This window comes from Pseudonaja textilis, chromosome 14 (genome assembly GCF_049901715.1).
Source record: "Pseudonaja textilis isolate UNSWEBS1 chromosome 14, rPseTex1.2, whole genome shotgun sequence".
Lineage (NCBI taxonomy): Eukaryota > Metazoa > Chordata > Lepidosauria > Squamata > Elapidae > Pseudonaja > Pseudonaja textilis.
Genome location: NC_142003.1, coordinates 10,333,385 through 10,360,589, shown reverse-complemented (window position 1 = coordinate 10,360,589; position 27,205 = coordinate 10,333,385). Strand labels below are relative to the sequence as shown.

Sequence of the window (27,205 nt, the reverse complement as noted above, 5' to 3'; positions counted from 1 at the left end):
GAGAACCAGCATATTAGGGAGTAAGATCTCGGTTTAAGCCCCACTAGATGGACCAGGCCAAGGATTGAACTCCAGAGGAAGGCTGAAACTAGCCTTTATTGAGATAGGCAACGTAACAAGATCTTGCAAGCTTGATCGTTCCGTGCCCCTTTTCCTTGCATCCCATAGGAATCAGGGAGGAAATTGCTCAAGCGTCTTTCCAGGTGTTATCTCACAGTTCTGGATATTTCTTTCAAGGTCTTTCTTTCTTTCTATACTCTGAAGAACTATCTCTTTGCCACGCTGGTATTCCTAGATGGGAGGGCATGGTTGAAAGGGGCCAACTCACGAGAGCGTTGGTATCGGACTATATAGTTGGCTCTTGTTGATGGTGTGAAACCCAACATTGGGCTGCGAGTTCTTTTGCAATGAAAAAATAACCCGGATAAGAGCTTTGAGAGGGAGAATTCCATGTGTTTGCTTGAGCTCTCTCCCGCTTTTCTCCCTTGCAGGCCAACGTGGTGTGCATGGTCTATGATGTCACAGAGGAGGCCACCATTGATAAGGTAATACCTTGCCTTTATTGCTGCTCCCCGCTTGGACTTTCCTATGCAAGGCCCTATGAATGTTCACGTTATGGCCTGTCGGCCACCAGCCCCTCCAGCAGTTGAATTGGAGGAGGAGGAGGTAGTGGTGGTGGTGGTGGTGTGGGAGTCAGGGTCAACATCAGGGCAACCTCGGAGCTCCCAGGGGGAAGAAAGAAATAGAGCTGGAAGAGAGGGAGACAGAGGTGGAGCCTGGGCCTTCCGTCAGCCCTCAGATGGAGAGTCAACAACCCCCCAGGTCTGGAGTGGCTGATGAGGAAGAGGAGGAACAGCTGGGTCCAGTGCCTGACGCGCAGATGCTCAGAAGTCAGAGGAGAGGAGAGCAGTGGAACTGTATGGGCCGGTCCTTGGGATGGAAGAGCCATGGCTGCTAGTGAAGCCCCACCCTAGCCGCACAGATGTACAGAAGGCAGAGGAGAGGAGAGCAGTGGAAATCTATGGGCCAGTCCTTGGGACGGAAGAGCTAGCGAGGCCCCACCCTAGCTCTGGGGATAAAAGGCAGGGGCCGGAGATGAATAGATGTGGCAGACAACTATTCCTCTTCTGGCCAGCCGGCCTTGTTAGCCTGCGGTGAGAAACTTTTTTGCCAAGGCTGTTGGCGCTCCTAATTAAAGGAATCTTTGAAATCACTTCTGAGGGTTTTTGTTGTGTTTGGGGAGCTGAGTCAGAACAGCTCATGAGTTCGTCTGCATAACACAAAGGTCACAAAATCCAAAACGTAAATAAATGTCCTTTAATACCTCCAACTTGGCCCCACTGTTCAATCATTCTCAGCTGGAGATAAAACGTACTGAATAGTCTTCAAAAGAAAGCAATACAGCCCAAATTGAATGAGCAGATAGAGGTGAAAATAAGAACCAAACAAACGACAATGATGAAATTTCCACAACGGAACAGGAGAAGCATTGACCAAATTCAAGGAGATAACAAGGCACACAGTCCGTTGGAAGGATGACAACCAGGTTAACCTCAAACCAAAATAAAACACTTTGTTTCCAGCATTTGCCAGTACGCAGGTCCAAACTCTTATTCAGTTGTCACAGCTGCAGCCCATGAAGAGGATCATGGCCCTCTTCTCCAGAGTAGACCACGTCTCTCCCTTATCCTCTCCTCCCTGCGCGCCCTAGGATGGGGAGGGGATGGACCTGGGTCCTCCTCTGACTGCTCAGCCAGCCTCTGCCCTTCCCCAGCCTCCTCCACAACCTCCAGAGCCACACTTCCACTTTCTGTTGGCTGTTCCTCCTCTTCCTCAGAGTCAGTCTCCACCAGGGGCATAACATCTTGAAGGGCATCTGCTGCATTGGATGGGTGTGGATCTCGGTGGGAGCTGTGGGGGGCGGGGAGACGATGGCGTGGTTGGACTTGGGTGTCTTCTCAAGGGCTTATTTCTTAAAAATTGGGGAATGAGTTAAGGGTGCAGAGATTCTCCTGCCCACTTGTTTTTCCCTTCCTTGTTTCCCCAGATTCGGACAAAATGGATTCCAATGGTGAATGGTGGCATTGAGAGATGTGCCAGGTATCTAGTGTCCTACAGGGTGGTTGGGGTGCTTTGGCTCTCAAGGGTCTCTGTTGATAACTCCCTTTGGGGGGGGCAGCACAGTGGCGCAGTGGCTTAAGGATGCTGGATCTGCCAGCCAGAGATGGTTGGCCCTCCGGCGGTTCGAGCCTATGGCACAACGTGATGGAGCGAGCTCCTGTCATTTGCCCCTAGCTCCTACCCACCTAGCAGTTCGAAAGCACGTGAACATGCAAGTAGATGAATAAGTGCCACCCCGGTGGGAAAAACTGCCAGCGTTCCATTCAGAAGCTGCTGCTGCCTGGATGCGAGGCTAGGCTTGGTGGGAGAAAGCAGGCCCAGGCTGTCCTGACACGGGCTTCGTAAACCGTAATCATGCGCAAACTTGTTTTAAAAGCAAGACTTATTTTATTCCAACGCTGGGAATTGTTTTCATTCCCAGCCGGAATTAATCTCAAACAGTCCCTCAAGATATAGCACACACTTTTCAGTTCTGTGAAGTGCTGCCAAAAACAGACGTATCAAATGAACTAGAAAAGAAACCAAATGAGATACAAGAAAAAAAACAACCGAAGTACAAAAGAGCTTCAAGGATGACTCTGAACCGATCGAACTACTACTTTGCTTCCTGCAAAGGTTTCATCATCTTGGCCAGACTTTTATCCCTTATGGGAGGGGCAATCACCTCTCAGCCTTACTCCCGAGTCGCCCCCTTTGTCTCAGCTGCTCTTGCCTTCTAGCAGCTCTACGCACACGCGCACTGGGAACAGGCTCCCCTTGTTCCTCTTCCTCGCTGCTGCCAGGCTTCGGAGGTTCCAGAGTCAGCACCCCACTCCCAGATGGTCCTGGCCCCATCTCTGCATTGGACACAGGACCCTCATCCGACTTCTCTCCAGGCTCCCGGACTGGTCTCCCGTTCTTCCCCACTGTCCGATTCTGCTGCCGTCTGCACCCGCTGCCAGCAAACCAAAACACAGGCATCCCCCAAACGTTGCTAGCCACCTGGTGCAAAGCTAGTTCACCCTCTGTGGTCTACTCCGGGTAGCGTGCATGCGTGAACGAAATGAACTAGCAATCTTAGGCTGCCCGAACTACAGGTAGTTCCACAGTTGAGCCCAAAATTTCCGTTGCTAAGTGAGACAGTTAAGTGATTTTCCCCCTTCCCGTTTTACCACCTCTTTTGCCATCATTACTAAGTGAATCGCTGCAGTTATTAAGCGAATCTGGCTTCTCCATTGTCTTTGTGAGAAGATTGCAAAAGACGATCACGTGACCCAGGGACCCTGCAACCATCATAAATATGAGCCAATTGCCAAGCCTGCACATTTTGATCATGTGACTGAGAGGGAGGGGTCCTGCAGCAGTCGAAATTGTGAAAAACGCTTATAAGTCACCTTTTTCAGTGCTGTTGTAACTTTGAAGGGTCACTAAAGGAGTGGCTGTAAGTCAAGGAATTAGAGTACCGTGTGGCTAAAAAGCATTGTAGAGCTCCCTGACTATATGCCATATGCTAAACGTTAGATTTTTGCAGCAGAAATGCAAATCCAGAAAGCACACCCAGATGACTGATTCAGCAGGATTCATTAACTTCTTTATATACGTAATAACACATCAAGTTTACAATACCAGTAGTAGATTCTTTCAATGTGGTAAAGGTTACAAGCAAAACACGAGCAGCAGCTTCAGAGTTCAGTTTCAGTTTAGAGCTGAGAGCCCAGAGCGAAGCCACGCCCAGACAATTTCCAATCTCAGCCCCCCCCCCCCACTGCCCCCAGTTGGCTGGCCTTGTGACCCATGTCTCTGCCGGTTCATGAATATTCTGATATTAAAACAAAAACAGATCCTTTCTCCCCCTGCCATTCCACCCCCCACCCCTTTTCTGGTCCTTGTAACGACAGCCTCTCTCCCCTCCTTGATAAGTCTCTCCAAAATGTTTCTTCTCTTCAAGGATTCCCATCATTCTGGTGGGAAACAAGTCCGACCTGCACACCGGGAGCTCCATGGAAACCATCCTGCCCATCATGAACCAGTTCTCGGAGATCGAGACCTGCGTGGAGGTGAGGAACTGTCCGGACGTTGGCAGGGAAATAGAACATACCTTTGGTTGGGGTGAAGAAAAACTCCTATACGACAGGGGTCCCCAACCCCCTGGGCCGGGAGTCGGCAACCTGCAGCTCCGGAGCCACATGGGGTTCTTTCATCCCTCTGCTGCGGCTCCCTGTCGCCAGTCGGGGTCACCATTTTAAGAGGAGCTTCCGGTTGGGGTGGGGGTGGAGAAGCACAGCTTGCTAGGAGGAGAACTCTATGGTGGGGGAACCAGACTTCCGGTCGACCCCAGAATTGAACAGGGGACAGGCTTCCAGTTATGACCTTTGTGGCTCTTTGAGTGTTTAAGGTTGCCGATCCCTGCCCTGGGCCACGGCCCACTACCGGAGGCCCAATTGCTTCGGCCAACTCCACCATGGTCAACTTGCCTTGGGGACAGCTCGCTGCAGGACAATGTAACAATTTTATTGAATTATTCACCCTGCCAAGGAAAGTGTGAACAGTTCAAGGCTATGGTTTTTCCCAGTGGCAATGCGTGGCTGGGAAAGTGGGACCATAAGGAAGTCTGAGCGCCAAAGAATTGAGGCCTTTGAACTCTGGGGCTGGAGGAGACTCCTGTGGCGAGTCCCTTGGACTGCAAAGCAGTCAGTCCTAGAGGAGATCAACCCTGGCTGCTCTTTAGAAGGCCAGATCCTGAAGATGAAACTCAAAGACTTTGGCCACCTCATGAGAAGGAAGAAGGACTCGCTGGAGAAGAGCCGAATGCTGGGACCAATGGAGGGCAGAAGAAGAAAGAAGAAAGAAGAAGAAGGAAGGAAGGAAGGAGGAGGAGGAGGAGGAGGACAGCAGAGAAGGAGGGGCCTGGATGGAGTCCCAGAAGCAGTTGGCATGAGCTTCAATGGACTCTGGAGGATGGCAGAGGACAGGAAGGCCTGGGGGAACATTGTCCATGGGATTACAATAGGTGGGACATGACTTCGCAACTAACAACAACAAATTTAATTATTTAAAATAAATACAAATTGTTTTCATTTTTGCCATTCACGCTTCATTCCATCCCTCCTTTTGCATCCTTTCTTGAATGATTTTATTCCACCCTTTCTTTGATATTAATGGTAACTCTTGTCCCATGCCGAGTTGTCCTGCAGCAAGTTGGCTGTGGCGAGTTGGCCACGGTGAGTTGGCCGTGGCGATTTGTCGTACACCCCACTGCCAGAACTGGGCCGTGGAAGTGGCAGGCAAGGACGGGCACGTTGTGCTTCCATTTGTGTGAGTGGCAGGCGTGCGTGCCCACCGCTTGTGCAAAAGGAGCTGCGTGGAAAACCCTCCCTTCTCCCCCACCCCACTGGGCCAGAAAGTTTGAGGAAGTCTGCTTCACGAGAGTTGAAGTAGAAGTTCTTCCGCTGATTTAGTGGCAGCACATATTTTGCATCCAGAAGACCCCAAATTTAGACCACCAACTTCTCAGCTTTTTTCCCCTTCCGGATGACACCACATCAAAAAAAAAAACAAAAAAAACAATGAGCATTGGAAGAAAAGGGGCTCCACTTTTAGTCTTGTAATTTGTGCCTGTTTTCATAGCCCTCTTCAGAATGAGAACTTTGAGTGGCGTTTCAGTATGTCTGTTTTATGTACTGATGGACACTTCCTGGTCTCTGAATCGGCTTCTCTCTGCCTTTTTCTACACCAGTGTTCGGCAAAGAACCTGAAAAACATTTCGGAGCTCTTCTACTATGCCCAGAAAGCTGTTCTTCACCCAACTGCCCCTCTCTATGACCCAGAGGAGAAACAGGTAAACATCTGAATCATAATGTTGCAATTATAGTAAAGCAGGCAGGCCTGGAATCTCTTAGACCAGTGGTCAACAACTGGTGGGCCGGGGACCACTGGTGAGCCGTGAGAAAATATTGGTGGTCCGCACAGAAATGTCCCCCCCAAAAAGCAGTGAATCTAGGCTGCGTAGGTTGCACTGCCCACATGGCTGGCTGCCACCCTTTGGCCAAGTGCAAAACTTACCTTGAGTAGTGTCACAAGAGCTGGAACTGGAAGGTAATACTAACGGCAGGAGAAGAAAATCTACGCCAGGGTAGCTTGCTGACGTTGGTGGGAAAGTCAGTCCCATATTCCAGAGCTGCAGGAGTCACAGGACCTTTGGTCATCCCGGAGCAGCTACTCCAGTCCATGGCAGGCCGGTGCATCCAGGTGGAGGAGCAGCTGCTCCAGGATGACCAAAGGGCCAGTCCTGTGACTACTGCAGCTCTGGAATATGGGACCGACTTTCCCACCAACGTCAGCAAGCCACCGTCAGTCAAAATTCATATCAGTGGTCCAAGTGGGATTTAAAATGATGAGTTTGTTGGTCCCTGAGGTCCAAAAGGTTGGCGACCCCTGCCTTAGACAAGCTTACTGGTAAGTGGATTTCATTAAAGAAAAACGAAAATGAGTGTATCAGCAGCTACTTCATATTCCCTCTCTTTAAAGTCACACCTCTTTGTTTTTGCTTCTATCCTTTTCAGTTAAGGCCAGCTTGTGCCCAAGCTCTCACTCGCATTTTCACCATGTCTGATCAGGACAACAACCAGATCCTAAGTGATGAAGAACTCAATTATTTCCAGGTAGTACCGGGTTGTTTTTCAATGGGGGTTATTGGTGGTGGAAGAAGCTAGAAATCTGTGTGTGTTCTCAGAATGTCTGTTGGCACCAAATCTGATGCCCCGACTGGATAGGTTGAGATTTGTAACATCAAGAGAGCTTCAGGTCCTTATGCTTTCTTTTTTAAAAAAATTGATTTTCTATTAAATACATTTCTTAGTGCTTAATAAACATCGTGTTGTCTGGGTATTTAATTTGCTTAACAATTCAAATGTACATTCTTAAGCTCCACCCCGTTTTTCCAACCATTGTAAAATAGATTCCATATTTGATAATATTCTACATCTTTCTGTTTAATTTTCAATGTCAATCTATCCACTTCTGCGCAATCTAGTCCCACGATGGGGAACCTATGGCATGCATGCCACAAGTGGCACACAGAGCCATTTGTGCTGGCACGCGAGCCGCAGGCAAACTTACCTCACTGTGCATGCGTGCACCTCCCAGCTGATTTTTGGGCTGGTTTGAGGCCTTTTTCAGCCTCCCAGAGGCTTGGGAAAAGCTTCAGCAAGGCTTTTCAGGACAAATTATAGGCCCGTTTCATCACTTCCTGTAACACCAGCTGTGAGGCACAGTGTGGGTAAGGGGGTGGGGGGGATTGTGCGCGCATGCACAGGGGCCGTGGGGAGATGGGCGCACATTGCATTCTGGGTGCTGGCATGTGAATACGTGCACTCTAGCGATTTCACAGTTTTTGGCACAGGAGCCCAAAAAGATTAGCCATCACTGATCTAGTCTCTTCCTGGCTATCTCTTCATTTTCAATAGGCATAGACTTGTCCCTTTTTTGTGACTGACCTCCTTGTTCAGAGTATTGCAGCGTAAATTCAGCACCAGAAAAAGTATAAACACAGATGGCTGAAGCTTCATTTAACTTCTTTATAAACACATAAAGTAAATTTTACAATACCAGTTGTAGATTTCTCCAACATGGGGCCAACTCAAACAGAGGCAGACATCTTACAGGTTCAGAGCAGAGCTCTAGTTTCCAACAAGCAAGCAAACAACTTAGTTTCTCTTTCACTTTAGCCTTCAATTCAGCTCTCCTTGGCTGACCCTGTTACTAAGCTGTATTCCAGTTCATGAATATACTCTAACTAACACTTCTTGCTTTTCCCGGGAAGTAGAAGTCCTGCTTTGGAAACCCATTGGCTCCTCAGGCTCTGGAAGACGTAAAAATGGTGGTGTGGAAGAACACAACAGATGGTGTCCAGGACAATGGCCTTACGCTCAACGGTAAGCACAAGATGTCCTCTTTAAGTAGCTGGCCCTGGAAATGATATTGAAAAAAAGATGTTGTGACTCTAGAAATAGAGTGCAGAGAAGATGATGAAGGTGCTGCAGGATAAAACATGAGGAACAATGGCAGGAATTGGGTATGCCTGGTTTAATGAAAAGGAAGAGTAAGGATGAGAGGATAGCAGTGTTCCAAATATTCCAATATTTGAGGGGCTTCCACAAAGCAGAGGGGGTCAACCTATTCTCCAAAGCACCTCAAGGCAGGACAAGAAGCAATGGATGAAACTAATCAAGGTGAGAAGCAACCTAGAACTATGGAGAAATTTCTTAACAATGAGAACAATTAATCAATGGAAAGACTTCAGAATTTGTGGGTGCTGCTCCAACGCTGGAGGTTTTGAAGGAGAGATTGGGACATCATTTGTCTGACATGGTATAGGGCCATGATGGCGAACCTAGGGCGCACGTGCCACAGGTGGCACGCAGAGCCAATTGTGCCAGCACGCAAGCCTCAGGCAAATTTACCTCACTGCGCATGGGCACGCCTCACAGCTGATGTTTTCCCTGTTTGAGGCCTTTTTCGACCTTCCAAAGGCTTGAGGGAAGCTTTTGCAGGCCGAAAAAGAGGCCCGTTTCGTCACTTCCTGTATTTCCGGAAATACTGGAAGTGACAAAACGGGCCCCTTTTTCGGCCTGCAAAGGCTGCAGAAATTTTCCTCAAGCCTCTGGGAGGCTGAAAAAGGCCTCAAATGGGCCAAAAATCATCTGGGGGGCGACGGGGGGTGGATGTTGCGCATGCATGTGCAGGAGCTTGCTTTCTGGGTGCTGGCACACGAGCGCGAGCGCGCACAGTTTTTAGCCCAGGAGCCCAAAAAGGTTAGCCACCCCTGGTATAGGGTTTCCTGCCTGCACGGGGTTGGACTAGAAGACCTCTGAGGCCCCTTCCATCTCTGTTATTCTGCTCTGCTCTGTTCTGTTGAGGTTGAGAAGACTCAAATCTGTCCTGATAGGGTAGCTTTGCTGCAGTTGCCTCTTCTGAACGATGCTCTTCTACCTACTGCCTTGTAACCTCTCGCCTCGTGTACCTACACCCTTGTTTCCCACCAGGCTTCCTTTTCCTCAATACCCTCTTCATCCAGAGGGGGCGTCATGAGACTACATGGACCATCCTCCGCCGCTTTGGCTACGATGATGCCCTGGAACTGACCGATGACTATCTCTGCCCAGTGTGAGAAAACCTGAACCCTCCTCTTAGGTTCCTGTAAAAGAGAGTCAGGGCAGGAAGAGCTGTGGTGGCGCAGTAGTGAGAGTTCAGTACTTGCAGGCTACTTCTGCCGACTGCTGGCTGACTGCACTTTGCCAGTTCAAATCCCACCAGCCTTCCATCTTTCCGAGTAAAATGAGGACCCAGATTGCTGGGGGCAACAGGCTGACTCTGTAAACCGCTTTTGAGAAGGCTGTAAAGCACTGTGAAGCAGAATAAGTCTAAGTGCTATGGCTAATTCCACTTTTTCTTCTTCCCTCTTGCTATTATTGCTGTTTTGTTATTATTGAATGAGCCACAATGATGCAGTGGTGAGAGTGCGGTACTGCAGGCTAGTTCTGCTGACTGCTGGCTGACTGCAATTTGTCAATTGAAATCCCACCAGGCTCAAGGTTGACTCAGCCTTCCATCCTTCCGAGGTGGGTAAAATGAGGACCCAGATTGTTGGGGACAAGAGGCTGACTCTGTAAAACAGCTTAGAGAGGGCTGGAAAGCATTATAAAGGGGTAGGTAAGTCTTAAGTGCTATTGCTAGTCCTTGCCTTAACAATAGCTCATTTAATGACTGTTCAAAGTTACAACGGCACTGAAAAAAGGGACCGGTGACCGTTTCTCACGGTTACAACCTTTGCAGTATTCCCATGGTGTTGTGATCAAAATTCAGATGCTTGACGATTGCTTCCAACTTACGACCATTGCTGTGGCCCAGGATCGTCTGATCCTCTTTTGCGACCTTCGGACAAACAAAATCAATGGGGCAGCCAGATTCCCTTAGCAACCGTGTTACTGATTTAACAAGTGCAGTGATTCACTTTAGGAACAGCGGCAAGAAAGGTTGTAAAATGAGGGCAAAACTCCCCTGACAAAGGTCTCACTTAACCACAGAAATGTTGGGCTCAGTTTTGTGTCTGAATTTTGATCACACAATGACGGTGAATGCTCCAATGGTGTGAAAAACGGTCCTAACTCATATTTGTTTCAGTGCCATCGTAACTTTGAACGGTCACTAAATGAACTATTGTTAGTCGAGGACCAGCAATAGGTCTTAGACTTATATACTGCTTTCCAGCCCTCTCTTGAGCAGTTTACAAAGTCAGCCTCTTGCCCCCAACAATCTGGGTCCTCATTTTACTGACCTCAGAAGGATGGAAGGCTGAGTCAACCTGTAGCCAGTTAGGATCAAACTCCTGGCAGTGGGCAGATTTAGTCTGCAATGCTGCATTGTACCCACTGTGCACCATGGGAGGGAGGGAGGGAGGGAGGAAGGAAGGAAGGAAAGAAGGAAGGAAGGAAGGAAGGAAGGAAGGAAGGAAGGAAGGAAGGAAGGAAGGAAGGAAGATAGCAATAGCACTTAGACTTATATACCGCTTTATAGTGCTTTCCAGCCCTCTCTAAGTCAGCCTCTTGCCCCCAGCAATCTGGATTCTCATTTTACACACCTTGGAAGGACGGGAGGCTGCATCAACCTTGAACTTTGAACGGTCACTAAAGGAACTGCTGTAACTCAAGGACTTGCATTGCATTGCAATATGTTTGTCAGTCTTGGAAGCCATATCTTACTTAGGAGCTTTGAGGCTGCCACATTGGAGTGCCTTGGAATTTGGGAGGGGGGATTTCACAAAGAGGTAGAAGATCAGACACAACAACATCCTTTCTCAGAGAGTCAAGGACATGTTGCCCTGCGCCTGGAGGGGAGTGACCTGGAAGGGAGGGATGTCTCCAGTGGGGACAATGGTTGATTGGACCATGTGATGGATGTCAGGATTCCAACACTTAACCCCATTTAAATCATGAGTCTCTAGCCAAACTCCAAAAGGATTTATTTGGAGTTAACATGTCCGGCACTGCCTGGGTGTAGCCAACTCTGAGACACATCATTCATTGTCACCCTTGACCCTGGTTGTTTTCCCCCACCCCCTGGGTGTATCCTATTTCATATTCTCCAATGGGACAATCCATAGCCAAGAGTCTTCAATCATCTTCTCAAGTTAAAATTTTGCACGGCAGAAACTTCAGTCACCTAGTTACTATCTTTGAAAACATTTATGGAATGCAAGCTGTCCACTGCTTCCCCCTCCCTTTCTGTTGGCAAACTCTAAAAAGACCAGAGAACTATTTTATGAGTTGACAATGGATTGGTGGGTGCAGGGGATGAGCTTTTGATTTTTCAACTGGGAAGGGAAAACCCGGAACTCCCGGATTCGGGTTTTCCCAGATGCGCCAGTATCACTTCTCTAATAAATTCTTACTTGGATTGTTCGTTTCTGAGTGCTGAATGGAAATGGAATGCTGGCATTGTTTTTGATGTCTCAGATGGCTTATGGTTTGTAGTAGTTGGAAAATTCACCCCTCCAGATCCTACCTCAAATTCTGCTCTGGTCTCCTTCAGGATCCAAGTACCCCAGGATTGTTCCACAGAGCTCAACCACTTTGGGTACCAATTCCTGCAACGGATGTTTGAGAAACATGACAAGGTAAGCAGCGGAGAGGCAGAAACGTAACGTCTTCATTGTGGCTCATGCACGCCCCCCGCCCCCAGAGAGGCTGCATCGGGGTTGATCCCATGTCAGTCTGGCAAAGCGTTGATAGAGATGCCAAGACAGGTCATTGTGGCCTGTATCTAAGTTCAAATGATGAGCGATATGGAAATAAGAATTTTGGAAGAATGGAAGGAGAAAAAAGGCCCGTAGAAGAAATATAAACGTCAATCCGAAAGTTTCCTTGGTTGGGAGAAGAAACAACATCAATTTGACAGGAAAAAGGGAAGCAAAGCTGTCGTGTTCCTTTGGATACGGCGTTAAACTGGTCCCTCTCTCGAGGCCATCTTGCCCAGAAAGAAAGAAGTAGACCTCTTTAGTTCTCGGTTGGTGATGGAAAGCAGCACTGACCCATGGGGCGATTGGCAGGAGAGACAGGCTATGAAGGCCAGTTTGTGAAAATTTCTGTTCCAACCTCTTTTATCAAACTGGACATACTCCGTTCCAGCAACCATTCTTTTATATGTTTTAGCCTCCAGTCCCCTAATCCTCTTTGTTGCTCTTCTCTGCACTCTTTCTAAAGCAGTGGTTCCTAACCTTTTTTTCGCCCCGCACCCCTAAAGAAATTTCACTCGAACCTCGCACCCTCTGAAATTTAGACTTTTAGGAACTACTGAACGCGTTAAATATACGGTAGGGTTGAATCTTTTCAGCTATGTATGTGACGGCCACTAAATAACGGTACTTAACCCTAAAATGAAAACAAAGTCAATCCATTGCATAATAAATAAAAATGCCAACATATAGCCAGTATCCTATTATTTACCTGGACTTTTCTCGCACCCCCTGGATTATCGTCTCGCACCCCCGGTTGGGAACCCCTGTTGTAGAGTCTCAACATCTTTCTCCAAAATTTGACTCAAGGCAGGAAGAGCCCTCCGTGCAGCTTTTGATCTGACTACTCCGGCCAAAACTATGCCAGATGTTAAGAACAAGGGCCACAGCACCCTGATCATTTGGGTAGCTGGAGTTACCGAAGAAGGGCTGCTGTGGGCATAGTGGTCTTGTTGTCTGTAGCAAGGGAGAAGCTAAGGGCGAGGACTCATCATCCTGCAGACCTTGTAGCTGAAGTGACCGAAGAAGCAGAGGGCTTTCTCGGGCTGCTCTAGGCCTGGTGGCCTTGTTGTCCGCCTCTCAGGGCCTGTTTCTTTCCTCTGGGCTTGTAGGATCATGACGGCGCCCTCTCGCCTGCCGAGCTGCAGAACTTCTTTGGTGTGTTCCCCTACATCCCCTGGGGACCTGAGCTCTACCACACGGTATGCACCACAGATAACGGCCTGCTTTCCCTGCATGGATTCCTCTGCCAGTGGACGTAAGCGCAGCCTCTCTCTGCCTCCCGTCAGACCACTTTGCCTGCCCTGCCCTTGGGTGGCTTGGTCCTATAACAGGTGTGCTTCTTTTTTTTTTTTTCTGTGCTTGGATTTTTTTCCCCCCAGGCTGGTTGCGTACCTGGACATCCGTCGCTGCTTGGAACACTTGGGCTACCTGGGGTATCCCATCTTCTCTCAGCAGGACTCTCAGATTTACGCCATCACAGGTAAATCGCCTGCCGAACCCTCTCCTCTTTTCTGAACTCAGGTGCGGAGTTAGTTCTCCAAGTCACAGATAGCCCTCCACTTGATGAGTTCGTTTAATGACCGTTCCAAGTTACAGCGGCACTGGAAAAAAGTGACTTGTGACTGTTTTTCACCTTTACGACCGTTGCAGCATCACGAGATCAAAATTCAATGCCACTGAAAATGAAACGGAAAGAGGATGTAGAATATTATCAAACGTGGAGTTTATTTGACCCATGGTGAGAAAAATGGGGTGGAGATTAAGAATGCAAATTTGTATTTTTAAGAAAACTAAATACCCTGACAACAGGGTGTTTATTAAACACTAAGAAATCTATTTAATAGAAAATCAATTTTTAAAAAATGATCAAAATTCAGATGCTTGGAACTATTTTATATTTATGACGGTTGCAGTTTTTCGGAATCATTTGATCTGCTTTTGCCACCTTCTGGCAAGCAAAGCCAATGGGGAAAGCCTGACTCACTTAACAGCCATGTTACTAACTTAGCAATTGCAGTGATTCACTTAACAACAGTGGCAAGAAAGGGGCAAAATTCACTTAATGACTGTCTCGCTTAGCAACAGAAAATTTGGGCTCAGTTGGAGTCTTAAGTTGAACTACGTGTTCAACCACCCTACAATAGCTGTTCAAAGTTACAAGAGCTCTGAAAAAGGTGACTTACAACTGGTCCTTGCGGTTACGACCATTCAGCAGCATTCCCACATGGTCATATGATCAGAATTTGGACACGGCAGCGGACACATATTTACGAGGGTTGCAGGGTCTCTGGGGTCAAGTGATCCCCATTTGCAACCTCCCAGCCAGCTTCCAACAAAGCCAAGTCAATTCAGGGGAAGCTGGATTCACTTAACGACCGTGTGGTTTGCTTAACAAACTGCAGCGATCTCGCTTCACAACCGTGGCAGAAAGGTCATAAAAATCAGGCACAACTCTTTTAAACACCTCGCTTGGGCAGTCGAAATTCTGCCCCACCCTGTTGTCGTAAGTTGAGGACTGCCTATAGCCGTGATGGTGAACATATGGCACGTGTGCCACAAGTGGCATGCGTGGGCATGCAAGCCACAGCCAAACTTACCTGCACTGTGCATCCATGCGCCTCCCAGCTGGTTTTCAGCCCGTTATGAGACCTTTTTCGGCCTCCCAGAGGCTCAAGGGAAGCCTCTGCAGCCTTTGGAGGCCGAAAAACAGGCCCGTTTCATCATTTCGGTACTTCCGGTTCGTCACTTCCAGTATTTGGAGGCCTGCTTTTCGGCTTCTAAAGGGTGTAGAGGCTTCCCTTGAGCCTCCAGGAGTCTGAAAAAGGCCTCAAATGGGCTGAAAATCAGGTTAGAGGTGCGTGCAGTGCAGGTAAGTGGGGGAGGTTGCGCACGCAAACGCGGGGGTGTGTGTGTGGCAGGACACATTGCATTGTGAGTGTCAGCAGGCACTCGCTTTCGGTACACCACAACTAAAAGGTCCGCCATCACTGACCTATAGCGTGGGGGAACTGGAGACTCAGCCACCCCTCCCAGACTTGGCCTAAACCTCCAGAACGAATCCACTGCCTGGAATTAAACTCGCCTCCTTCTTGCTTCCTGCAAAAAAAACGCTGTCGGGCTTGGAAGCCGTATTTCACTTCGAGGCTGCCACATTCAGTGTCTGGGAATTTGGGAGAGGGGATTTCATAGTGCGGTGCTTTCCAGCCCGCTCTAAGTGGTTTCAAGAGTCAGCCTCTTGCCCCCAACAATCCGGGTCCACATTTTCCCCGCCTTGGAAGGACGGAAGGCTGCGTCAACCTTGAACTTGGAACGGTCACTAAAGGAACTGTTGTAAGTCGTCAAAAACTACATGTATTGCATTGAAATATGTTTGTCAGCCTTAGAAGCCATATTTTACTTAGAAGCTTTGAAGCTGCCACATTTAAGTGCCTTGGAATTTGGGAGGAGGGATTTCACAGAGAGGTAGAAGATTAGACCAAACAACATTCTTTCTCAGAGAGTCAAGGACATGTTGCCCTGCACCTGGAGGGGAGTGACCTGGAAGGGAGGGATGTCTCCAGTGGGGACAAAGGTTTGATGTGATGGACTGATGGACGCGGGGGATGGAACTTTGATTTTCTTTTGGGAAGGGAAAACCCGGAACTCTCCGATTCGGGTTTTCCCAGATGTACCACTAAAATGGACCTTTGAAGAAACGCTTGTCTCGGAGGTTTATTGGTTTGGAGTTGGTTGGTTGGAACGCTGACAAAGGCGCCAAGGCGTTAGGGATGCAGGAAGAGAAGGCCTCTTCCTTCAGTATCCTTCCTCATCCACCTCTCTCCCTTTTGTTCCAGTCACCCGGGAAAAAAAGATTGACTTGGAGAAAGGCCAGACTCACCGGAATGTCTTCCTGTGCAAAGTGATTGGGTCTCAGGGATCCGGCAAGTCTGCTTTCCTGCAGGCCTTTCTAGGGAAGAATGTGGTGGTAAGTCCTGGGTGAATTTAATCTCCCGCTTAGATCAAAACGAAGCATACATTTCAGTTCAGATGAATCAAGGTGAACCTTGATGGTTGATCTCAAGAGGCCCTAAGTCAGGGTTTCGTGGCTGGGCTGGGGGATTCTGGGAGTTGAAGTCCACACATCTTAAAGTTGTCCAGGTTGAGAAAAACTGACCTAGGTATTTCTGGCAGATGATATGGCAATTTCCCTTAGACTTATATAGCGCTTCACGGTGTTTTACAGCCCTCTCTCAGCAGTTTAGAGTCAGCCTATTGCCCCCAATGATCTGGGTCCTCGTTTTACCGGACTCAGAAAGATGGAAGTCTGAGTCAACCTTGAATCAGTCAGGACTGAACTCCAGACTCTGGGCAGCCTGCAGTACCACATTCTAACCACTGCGCCACCAGGGCTCCTAATGCGACATCCAATCAACTACAGTAATTAGCAAGAGGACTAGACTTCTATACTGCTTCGTGGTGCTTTCCAGCCCTCTCTTAAGTGTTTTACAGAGTCAGCCCCTTTCCCCCAACAATCTGGGTCCTCATTTTATCCGCCTCGGAAGGATGGAAGGCCGAGTCAACCTTGAGCCCGGTGGGATTCAAACTGCCAAACTGCAGGCAGCCAGCAGGCAGCAGAAACAGCCTGCAGTACTACACTCTAGCCACTGCATCACCACGGCTCTTATACCACCTTCCTGCCACCCTAGCTTGCTAGATGGCAGGTGGATGTGAACCTGGTCCTTCCCATTCCTAGCCCATTGTCTCAACCACAGCCATTGCCCCACTGGCTTTTTCCACATGCCAGTCTTTGGAATCTGAGGGGCGGTGATGTCTTAGGATGTTTAAGTTTGAAGCCCACTTTTCTTTAGATCATTCTAGGCTTCCGGAATGCAGCTTGTCCCTTCTTCTGCTAAATATGAAGGAGTGGGGTGTTTCTGGACTACTAAAACTAAAAGTCCAAGGATTTTCAATTTTCATGATTGTTGAAGTGGCATTCCCAAGCATCTAGACAGTATCAGGTTGGACGCAATAAGCAGTCATCAATTTCCTTCCTTTTTTTCCCTTCCTTGCTCCCTCCCTTCGTTCCTTCCCTCCCTTTTACATCAAAATCAATCTTCTTTCTTTTATATAAAAATCAACCTACCTTCCTCATCAAAATCAATCTTCCTCCTCCCTTCCTTTTACCTCAAAATCAATCTTCCTTCTTTCTTTTACCCCCAAATCGATATTTCTTTTACCTCAAAATCAATCTTCCTTCTTTCTTTTACCTCAAAACATCCTTCCTTCTTCACTCCCTCCCTGTTTCAGGTCCAAAGTGAATCTGAAGAAAACAAATCATCCTATTCAATTAATACCGTGCTGGTCAATGGACAGGAAAAGTATTTAATTGTAAGTGTGATCTATTCATTCATTTTTTAAAAAAATCCCTGATGCATTGGGTGGGCATTTAGTTGAGAAAGAATATGAATCTCTTCTGCATTTCTCTACAGCTGCATGAGATTGAGGCCGATGTGGAATTTGCAAAGACCTTTGACGCAACGTGTGATGTTGCCTGCTTCTTGTATGACGTGACAGACCTCAAGTCTTTTAATTACTGTGCTAATATTTATAAGGTGAGCTTTTCTGCTTGGCTGGCTTCAGAAGCAGTAGGTCTCCAAAGTTTGATGCTAAAATTTAATTAATTTTAAGTTTTCTTGTCTCTTAAATTTTCTGAAATGTTTTTATACTTCTAATTCTTTATTGTACATCACTCAGAGTCTGTCCTGAGGATGATTGGCAGTTCTTAAATATGGTAGCTAGGTAGGTGGGTGGGTGGGTGGGTAGATGGATGGATGGATGTATGGATGGATAGATGGAAAGACAGACAGATAGACAGATAGATAAATATTAGAGAAAATAGGTGGATATTAGAGATAATAGATTGTAGATATAGATAGAGCTTGTTTATAGATAGATAGATAGATAGATAGATAGATAGATAGATAGATAGATAGATAGATAGATAGATAGATAGATAAGATAATAGCGAGAGAGAAAGAGAGATAATAGAAGAGAGGAGAGAGGAAAGAAAGAGAAAAAGATGAGAAAGAGAAGAGAGAGACAGCTATCTTTGAAAGTTCATCCTTTTTCCTCCTTTCTCCTCTCCACCCCATCTGTGGAGCTTTCTTACTGCTGCCTGCAAATTTAATTTGGAAAAAAAAAATTAACCCAGAGTTTCCATGTATAAAAGAAGTAAAGGAAAGAGAAATGTTTTAGGAAACTTGGTTATTATCTGAGGCTTCCTCCTAACTGAAGTCACAATCTGAATCTCCTCTTTTCACTGCTGTTGTTTGGTGGCACCTACCCTAACTTTTTAATTTGGCTCTCGAAAATAATCCTTATATTATCCCGACTCCTTTGTCTTAACAATTTCTAGTCCTATTACTCTTTTCTTAGTTAATATTCCCTGGATGCATCCCTTTAATTTCTTTTAAGCCTCCCTGTCTAGCTTTTCCATCCATAGTTAATTTCAGCTTTGTGATTTGCTTTGTGCTGATCGATAACTGCAATAAAAACGGGGGATGATATTTGAAGGATTGATTGCTTAATAAATAAACATCAAAAACGGAAAATTTGACTGCAACGGCTCTTCCCAGAGGGGGTTCTTCTAAAAGTCTTTGCTAAAAGTTGGATTCCCTCTCCTACAACTAACCCAGGGGTCAGCAACCCACAGCTGTGTTGGACTCCATTGTGGTCGTAACTCGAGGACTACATGTACGATAGGCCCATGCAGTCAATAACTACCACCGCCTGTTCTTCCTTGCCTTCCACAGCAACACTACCTGGACAGCCAGATCCCTTGTCTCTTTGTGGCTTCCAAAACGGACCTGCCGGAAACGTCCCTTCCGCACGGCTTCTCGCCAGCTGAGTTCTGCTACAAACACCGTTTGCAGCCCCCGTTTTACTTCTCCTGCGTCAGCCAGGAACTCCTCAACACCGCCGTCTACACCAAACTAGCCACGGCCGCCACGTTTCCGTAAGTGTTTTCTTCCTTCGTTCCGAACACAGACAAAACGCACACCAAGAGATACGTCTACAATGGAAGATTGGTGCAAATAGCAATAGCCTTTAGACTTACATACCGCTTCACAGTGCTTTCCAGCCCTCTCTAAGCGGTTTACAGAGTTCAACATATTTGGCCCAAAAAATTTGGGTCCTCGCTTTACCAACCTCGGAAGGAAGGAAAGCTGAGTCAACCCTGAGCCCCATCAGGATCGAACCTCTGGCAGTTGGCAGTGTTAGCCTACAATACTGCATTCTAACCACTGCATACCAAGGAAGGAAGGAAGGAAGGAAGTTAGTTCTGCATTTCAACCACTGCACTACCAGGGCTCTGCTAAGTGCTGATAACCATCTCTCTCTCTCTCTCTCTCTCATTCTCTCTGGTTTTCTCATTCTCTCTTGTTCTCTCTCTCGTTCTCTCTCTTGTTCCCTCTCTCCCTTTCTCTCTCCCCTTCTCTCTCTCTCTCTCTCTCTCTCTTCCCCCCCTCCCCTTCTTGGGGGGAAAAAACCTTTGGGTCAACCTTGGCAACATTTGCCACAATGGTGCAGTGGTTAGAGTGCACTACTGCAGGCTGCTTCTGCTGACTGTCAGCTTCCTGCTCTGTGGGCCTCTCTCCACATCTTCTGATCTTGCACTGCTTCTTTGAGTTGTTCTGTGCCCTGGCTGGTGTCATTCTATTGAGCCATGGTGGCGCAGTGGTTAGAGTGTAGCATTGCAGGCTGACTCTGCTGACTGCCAGCAGTTCAATCCTGACTGGCTCCAGGTTGACTCAGCCTTCCGTCCTTCCGAGGTGTGTAAAATGAGGACCCAGATTGTTGGGGGCAAGAGGCTGACTCTGTAACCGCGTAGAGAGGGCTGGAAAGCACTACAAAGTGGTACATAAAGTCTTAAGTGCTATTGCTATTTGAGATACTTCGACTCCCACAATTCCTCAACCAGGAGAACTGAGGAACATTGGTGTAGAGATTAAGCCACAAACTAGAAACCAGGAAAAGTGGGAGTTCTAGTCCGAGGCCCGAAGCCAACTGAGTGTCTTGGGGGTGGTCAGTCATTCTCTCTCCGCCGTAGGAAAGAAGCGATAGGAAACCTCTTTCAAAATCTTGTCAAAAGGAAAAAAAAAACCCAACCTCTCTCTTGTTCCCTCTCTCCCTTTCTCTCTCCCCTTCTCCCTCTCTCTCTCTCTCTTTCTCTCTCTCTCTCTCTCTCTCTCTCTTTCTCTCTCTCTCTCTCTCTCTCTCTTTCTCTGTAGGGGTGGAGAATCCATTATTTATATTCCATTAAAATCAACAAAGGCACCAAGGATGGCTTGATCTGAGCTCTTGTATTCGGATCTTGCTCTCCTTCTGTTCCAGTTTTTAATCATTCAAATACATCCTGGAGAGAGAGAGAGAGAGAGAGAGAGAGAGAGAGAGAGAGAGAGAGAGAGAGAGAGAGAGTGGAGGGAAGAAAGTCCGTGTGTTAAAAGAGGAATTTATAGTGAGGGAGAAAAGGAGAGGGGGTGATTGATAACAGACATTCCTTTAGAAGGATCTAATTTTATCTCCGGTTCCTTTAATGCTCAGCATATCCTATTGTGGAAACATATCACGACTCGGGCGATAGGTCTGCCAGATGCCAAAAGAAAGCACGCTCATCCATAAAGAGGATACAGGCAGTCCTCGACTTACGACTAGCCATTGAGCCCGACCTTCCTGCTGCTCAGGGAGGCATCGAGGAAGTGAATGTGTGTCCCGGTTTACGACCTTTCTTGCCACCGTTGTTAAGTGGAGCGCTGTCATTCTTAGTGACACGGTTGTTAGATGAATCTGGCTTCCCCAGGGACTTGGATGGTACGAAAGTCACCAAAAAAAATCACATGACCCCAGGACCGTCTTAAACACGAATCAGTTGCCTCTGAATACTGATCACTGGCCATGGGGATGGTGCCACCGTCGTAAGTGTGAAAAGCGGTCATGCGTCACTTTTTTCAGCGCCCTTGTAACTTCGGACGGTCACTAAATGAATTGTTGTAAGCCAAGGACTACCTGAAAGTCAGTAGAGATTCTCAGCCCTCCAGGTCATGGTTTGTCCCAAAGGTGCTTTTTCTGGAGGCAACTGGACTTCCTTGTTTTTTTTTGTTTTTTTTCTTTTGAAGACGTTTTGCTTCTCATCCAAGAAGCTTCTTCTGCTTCTTCTTCAGGATATCTGTCAGAGTTGAAGAAGCTTCTTGGATGAGAAGCGAAACGTCTTCAAAAACAAAACCAGAAAGTCCAGTTGCCTCCTGAAAAAAAGCACCTTTATAACCATGATCTGGATGACTGAGAATCTCGACAGACTTTTAGCTGTGGAATTTGGGATAAACAACCTTGGAATGGTGTGGGAGCAGGAATGGATTTCCAGAGGAAAAAGTTGCAGGCTGCAGGAACCAGGAGCACTAACCCAGGTGACCCTGAGGACACAGGCAAACCTCCAAGTGGCCTCAACGACCCTCTCAAAGGATGCAAATGACCAGCTGTCTGCAAGGAGTATAAACCCTTCTATTCCCCACCATCCAGTCAGAGCTGAAGAAGCTTCTTGGATGAGAAGCAAAACGTCTTCAAAAGAAAAAAACAAAACCCAGTTGCCTCCAGAAAAAAGAAAATAAAAAATAAAGAGCACCTTTGGCTCAAGTACTGAATTTGAGGGCTTCGCCTTCCCCTCCTCTTGATTTTCATTCCTCTCCTCTCTCCTCTTTCTTCTTCCCCAACCCATTTTTCATTCCTTCAAGCCCTGGCTCACTTTTTTTGTTTTGTTCTGCCTTTCCTTTCCATCCTCTTGATTTAGGACCCACGGCTGCTTTCTGGGGCCATATTCATTCTTCACCCTTTGCAGTTAAAGCTTCAAGCAGAATGCAGCATTGCCTGCGTGAGTGTGAAGCCCCGTTCTGGGATTGGCGTCAACAGCAGCTGGCATCGCAGCGCAAATGCATTCACCTGTAAAAGCAAAGCTAGGCTAAGGCACTGGGGCCCGTCTCTGACAGAGGAGTAGCAAGAGGAGGAGCCCTTAGACTTATATACCGCTTCACGGTGCTTTGCAGCCCCCTCTAAGCGGTTTACAGAATCAGCCTATTGACCCCAATAATCTGGGCCCTCATTTTACCCACTTCGGAAGGAGGGAAGGCTGAGTCAACCTTGAGCCGGTTAGGATCAAACTCCTGGCAGTGGGGCAGACTTAGTCTGCAATGCTAAATTCTATCCACTGCACACCATGGAAAGAAAGGAAAGGGAAGGGAGAGGAGAGGAAAGGAAAGGAAAGGAAAGGAAAGGAAAGGAAAGGAAAGGAAAGGAAAGGAAAGGAAAGGACAATAGCAGTAGCCCTTAGACTTATATACCGCTTCACAGTGCTTTCCAGCCCCCTCTAAGCAGTTTACAGAATGAGCCTATTGATCCCAATAATCTGGGTCCTCATTTTACCCACTTCAGAAGGACGGAAGGCCGAGTCAACCTGGAGCCGGTCAAGATCGAACTGCTGGGAGTTGGCAGAGTCTGCAGCCTGCAATATTGCATTTTTAACCACTGTGCCACCAGGAAGGAGAATGAGAAAGGGAATAAGAGCAGAAGAGAGAGAGGCCAATGGCAGTGGCAGTGGCACTTAGACTTCACAGTGCTTCACAGCCCCCTCTAAGTGGTTTGCAGAGTCAGCTCCCCAACAATCTGGGCCCTCATTTGACCCACCTGGGAAGGCTGAGTCAACCTTGACCCTGGTAAGATTCGAACTGCCAAACTGCTGGTGTTTTATCGGGACGAGGAGTCCGCTTCACGATCTTGGGAACAAGCCGAGGTCAGAACACTCTCCTCCAGACCCTGAAGAGAGGAAGAGCGTTGCTGGCAGGCCAAATGGCCGTGCCATCCGGCGAAATGTCAGCCGGCGAGACAACGAAGCCATCCTTTCCCATTTCACGTGATTAAGGTAAAGGTTCCCCTTGCACATGAGGGCTAGTTGTTCCCAGCTCTAGGGGGCCGTGCTCATCTCCATTACAAAGCCGAAGAAGAGCCAGCGCTGTCCGGAGACGTCTCCGTGGTCATGCGGCCAGCTGGACTAAATGCCAAAGGCACACAGAGGAACGCCGTTCCCTTCCCACCAAAGGGGTCCCTATTTTTCTATTTGCATTCTTTAGGTGCTTTCGAACTTCTAGTTTGGCAGAAGCTGGGATGACTAATAACAGGAGCTCACTCCGTTACACACGGCGCTGGGGATTTGAACTGCCGACCTCTCTGATCGACAAGCTCAGCGTCTTCGCCACCGAGCCACCGCAGTGTTCTTATTGAGAGGATGCACCGCCTCCAGATACAAATCGCTCTATTTAGCTCTCATTTCCCATTCACATCCAGTGGACCAAGTCTTCCTCGTCCTCTCTGCCTTTGTCTGGTCCTCTTCTTTGAAGGCCCTGTGGGCTGAGGGCCATTAAGCCTCGTATATCAGGACACCGACCTGAATAGTTGTAAAGCCTTGGAAAGGAATGAAATTCTGGAAGCCCTTGGAGGCAAAGATCTGCAAGAACGGCGCTTTTCCGTTGATGGGATGGATCTTCTTGCCAAGGGCAGCGGGTCACCTCTTTACCACTTAACTTGGTTGCCTCAAAGCTTTGCTTATTTGTTTATTTTCTTCAAAAGGCAACTCAACTATTTTTCCTCGAGGAAGAAAAAGTTTCACTTCTCATACAAGAATCATGGTCAGTTCTGATGGTGGGGAAAATGGTAGGATAGGTTCTGCTAGGAAGGACTGTGGGTTGTTGTTATTGCTGTTTTTTGCAGTCATCTGGTTGTTAGTACTCTCTCTGAGAGCCGTGGAGGCTACTTAGGGGGTTATTTTATGCCCTGAATCGGGGTGCAATCGGTGTGGAATCTTCTTGGAAGTGCCGTGTTGCAAACTGGAAATAGGATTGTGTCGTATTTCCCCTTCCCTGTTGAGAGAGGGCTGTTCGAATCTAACATAGATGGATTCTTTTGCCCTTCTTTCAAATTCAGTTGCTCCTTTCTATCCAAAACGTGGACATTTGCTGTCTTTGAAAGTTGGTTGCCCTTAAAAGTGGGATAAGATAAATTCATGGGAGGACAGGTTTACCCAGGGCTATCAAGTCTTAATGCTCTCCCTGGTGCTAAGGAGTCCTACTCCCCCTCCCCAATTTGGAAAAAAAATCTGTTCCAAATGCAAAACACCAGCAGAGGAGAAGAGTTTCAGTTTCAGAGCACCAAGCAGCTTTAGTATAGATCAGTTGAGCTAAGCCACGCCCAGGCTCCTTGCTGTCCCCTTGCTCACACAGTAAACATTCTTTCAGTTTCCAAACAGCCTTCAACTCTCTCACACACCGACAGGACGCGAGCCAGATGAATACCAATCAATGCTGGTAGGCAGAGACAGAATTTCCCCCCTTATTTTCCTCCCCCAAAACGAAGCCTGACCACATAGCTTCATAGCGAAGCACCGGTATCGAGCCTAGCCTCTAATAATAAAGGGAACTTTGAGGAAATGCTTGCCTTTGGGTTTATTGGGTTGGAGTTGGTTTGTTGGAACTCTTGACAACAGACAAGCTCCTTAATTGTGACCTTGGCTGTCAAATGCACAGGATGGGGAAGATGTCATTGCTCAAGCCACATCTGCTACACTTTTCTCTTGTAGGCACCTGAACGACATCGAGTTGGGCACTTCGTCCTTCTGGATCCGGATTGCCTTGGGAGCTGCGGTGGCCACCATTGTGGGAATCAGTCTCTACAAAGCAATGATAAAGAACAAATAGGGCATGGCAAGGACATAGGGATCTCTCTCTCTCCTCCTCCCTTGCTCTAAGGTTATTATTTTTTTCCACGTGTCCAGGAAACCAGCGTCCTTTGCCCCCCAAGCACTTTGCAAAAACCCCAAAGAAGTGTGCAAGGGGAAGACAGAAGGAGATCTGAAGGACGTTGTTCTACCCCCCTGGCTTCTCCCAACAGAGGGGTAGGTGGGCGTTGCAGACGGGAGTGGATGACCACCGTTGCACCAGCATCCTCCGATATCATCGCAGTCACCTAACTGGCATGGGCAAGATTTGCATTTTTCTCACTCAGGGAATGCCCCCAATCCTGCAAGCCATAGCATCAGATATCTTCTGGGCCTCTCAGCTCCTACAAATATCTTAGCTTCCCCGCAGTTTTTGGTTTTTTTTTTTTAACCTCTTTTGGCTGTTCGTCAGAAGCTGAAGCTCCTGCGGTCCAGTAAATGTTTTTAAAATAGACGTGTCTTGGGGAAAGCTGAGACTCTTGTCCCTCTGGGGTTGTCTCTGTTTGGACCTTCTGCTTCATCTCCTGCTTGGAAGGACGTCTTGGGGCTCCTCTTGGGGTTTCTGGGACTTTGTGAACCCTTTTTCTAAGAAGGAATTTCACCCGGGTCGTCTTCCTGGGGCGGGGTGACTCAAACACAGAACAGAGGAACCTCCGTGGAGGTGGAAGGATGGAGAACTGAGATTGAACTTCTCGCTCTTGACACGGACACGACTCGTTGCACACCCATGGTAAGGCACCAGTGTGGTTTTCTGGGGCAGCTTGGAAACTTCTGTCTATCACTCGCACTCACTAGTTCAGGAGGTCCTGGGAGGTTGTCTACTCCGGGAACTGGAGAGCCAGTTGAGGAAGCAACTAGGACCTGCCTCCCTCCACAAATATTCTTGGATCCATTATAGGAGCCGCCCATCTTCCTATATTCAGCAATGCAGCACGTGGAAAAGTCATAGGTGATGGGGTGTGGTTTCTTTTTCCCTTCCCACTTCTTTTTCCCATGTTCCAGGAAACCGATAATCTGCACGTTCTTCCTATATTTTAGATTTTGGCTTGAGGGGAGGGGGTCTCAAAGAGCCCCCTCTACCGATGGATCTCGGCCAGGGTGGTCTAGCAGGCGAGGGCTCCCTCTCAGGGCCATCTTCCAAACTTTTTAACTCTTTTATCTTTGGCTCCCAAACTGAGCTACGTTCACAGCTCAAGAGGTAGAAAGGGGAAAAAAAAAACCCAGATTTTATCCCGTCCCATAAACAATCTCAGAAAGGAATTCTAAAAAGGAAAGTTTGGGTGGTTTTTTTTTTTTTTACTTTGCAGTTCTGGCACCCTTCACGATTGGTCCTTTTTTGTGTGTGTGTGTGAGACACAGGTTGGGGTTTTCTTCTGAGTTCCTTCTCTGTGCTTGCAACCTGGGGCTCCCCATCTTCAGCCAGAACGTTGTTGGCTTTAGGATGGCAACCCCTACTTTATTGGGGCTGTGTTGTTATCCCCACATTAGATTACTTCTGCAGGCCAGAAATGCAGGGGCTGTTTTAAAACTTGAGTTTGCCAATCATTCCAGCTTTGTGGGGCGGAGGGGGGAATTGGGGAATGGCTCCACATGAGCGTGGAACTCACCTGCCGCTTCCTCAGCCCGGTTCTAAATGGTTCTAGACCTGGGATGAGGCTGTGGCCTGGTGGGTTCGGGACTCCTGTATTAAAGGACGCAGCAGACCACGTGGAGGAGCAGAAGGCACCCACTCGTCCACAGTTGTGACCTCCGCCACCAAGTCTATGAACTGAAATAAATCAAAAACTCTGCAAGCTAATTGCATCTCTTATACCCTAGGTATAATATTCACATTTCCTGATAAGATTATTTTTTAAGGTAGATTAACGTACTGAAGAGAAGCTCTGTTATTGGGTCTCAAATCAATTGCCAAGGAAATAACTCCCCGTCAGTATTCAGCTCCCATTCTTGACCTCGTGTTTTTCTAAGTAACTTTAAACAAGTTATTTCCCCGGCACTGTTTTTAAATCCTTTCCCCCCTCTCTACAGGAATCCTTAATTCGGGCAGTTGCATCAAGGGCTTGGGATAGGATGCAGCCGACATATGTTTTGGGAATTCTGGTTTGCGTTTTTGGTCCTTTTTTTTTTAAACAAACTAAACTTTTTCATAAAACCAGCAGCTGGAAAGTCTGTGTATCCAACCTTGGCCAGTTGAGGACTTGTGGATTTCAACTCCCAGAATTCCCCAGTCAGCAGTGCTGGCTGGGGAATTCTGGAAGTTGAAGTCCACCAGTCAATTCTAGGACTGAAAGTCCAACTTGGGTCAATTGGATCAGTTGTGGTCACTTGTGGACTTCAACTCCGAGAATTGGCTGGTGGACTTTAACTTCCAGAAGTCCCCAGCCAGCACGGCAAGTCCACAAGTCTTCAACCAGCCAAAGTTGGACGCCTCTGGTTTAAAACCATTGTTCACCCAATACGTCATGGAATCATTGGAGAAAAAAAATGGGAGAAAACACACAGAAGCCTTCAAGCCT

At 47.6% G+C, this 27,205-nt stretch overlaps 1 protein-coding gene across 2 annotated transcripts in view; it reads left to right on the top strand.

Moving 5' to 3' along the window:
- RHOT2 (ras homolog family member T2) overlaps positions 1-26,812 on the top strand; it is a 40,989-nt gene extending 14,177 nt beyond the window's left edge. Inside the window, exons 5-19 of one of the 2 annotated variants that reach the window (XM_026704136.2) lie at positions 492-545; positions 2,048-2,100; positions 4,049-4,157; positions 5,837-5,938; positions 6,663-6,761; positions 7,925-8,033; positions 9,144-9,264; positions 11,689-11,773; positions 13,003-13,148; positions 13,273-13,373; positions 15,727-15,857; positions 17,180-17,260; positions 17,362-17,484; positions 18,685-18,887; positions 24,552-26,812. In XM_026704136.2, coding sequence (XP_026559921.2) covers positions 492-545; positions 2,048-2,100; positions 4,049-4,157; positions 5,837-5,938; positions 6,663-6,761; positions 7,925-8,033; positions 9,144-9,264; positions 11,689-11,773; positions 13,003-13,148; positions 13,273-13,373; positions 15,727-15,857; positions 17,180-17,260; positions 17,362-17,484; positions 18,685-18,887; positions 24,552-24,669 — 1,635 coding nt within the window. In that variant the 3' untranslated portion in view covers positions 24,670-26,812. Of the gene's footprint in view, positions 1-491; positions 546-2,047; positions 2,101-4,048; positions 4,158-5,836; positions 5,939-6,662; positions 6,762-7,924; positions 8,034-9,143; positions 9,265-11,688; positions 11,774-13,002; positions 13,149-13,272; positions 13,374-15,726; positions 15,858-17,179; positions 17,261-17,361; positions 17,485-18,684; positions 18,888-21,093; positions 21,302-24,551 lie in introns of those variants that run through there. The other variant, XM_087912478.1, reaches the window with a different exon arrangement.
- The last annotated feature ends 393 nt before the right edge of the window (positions 26,813-27,205 follow it).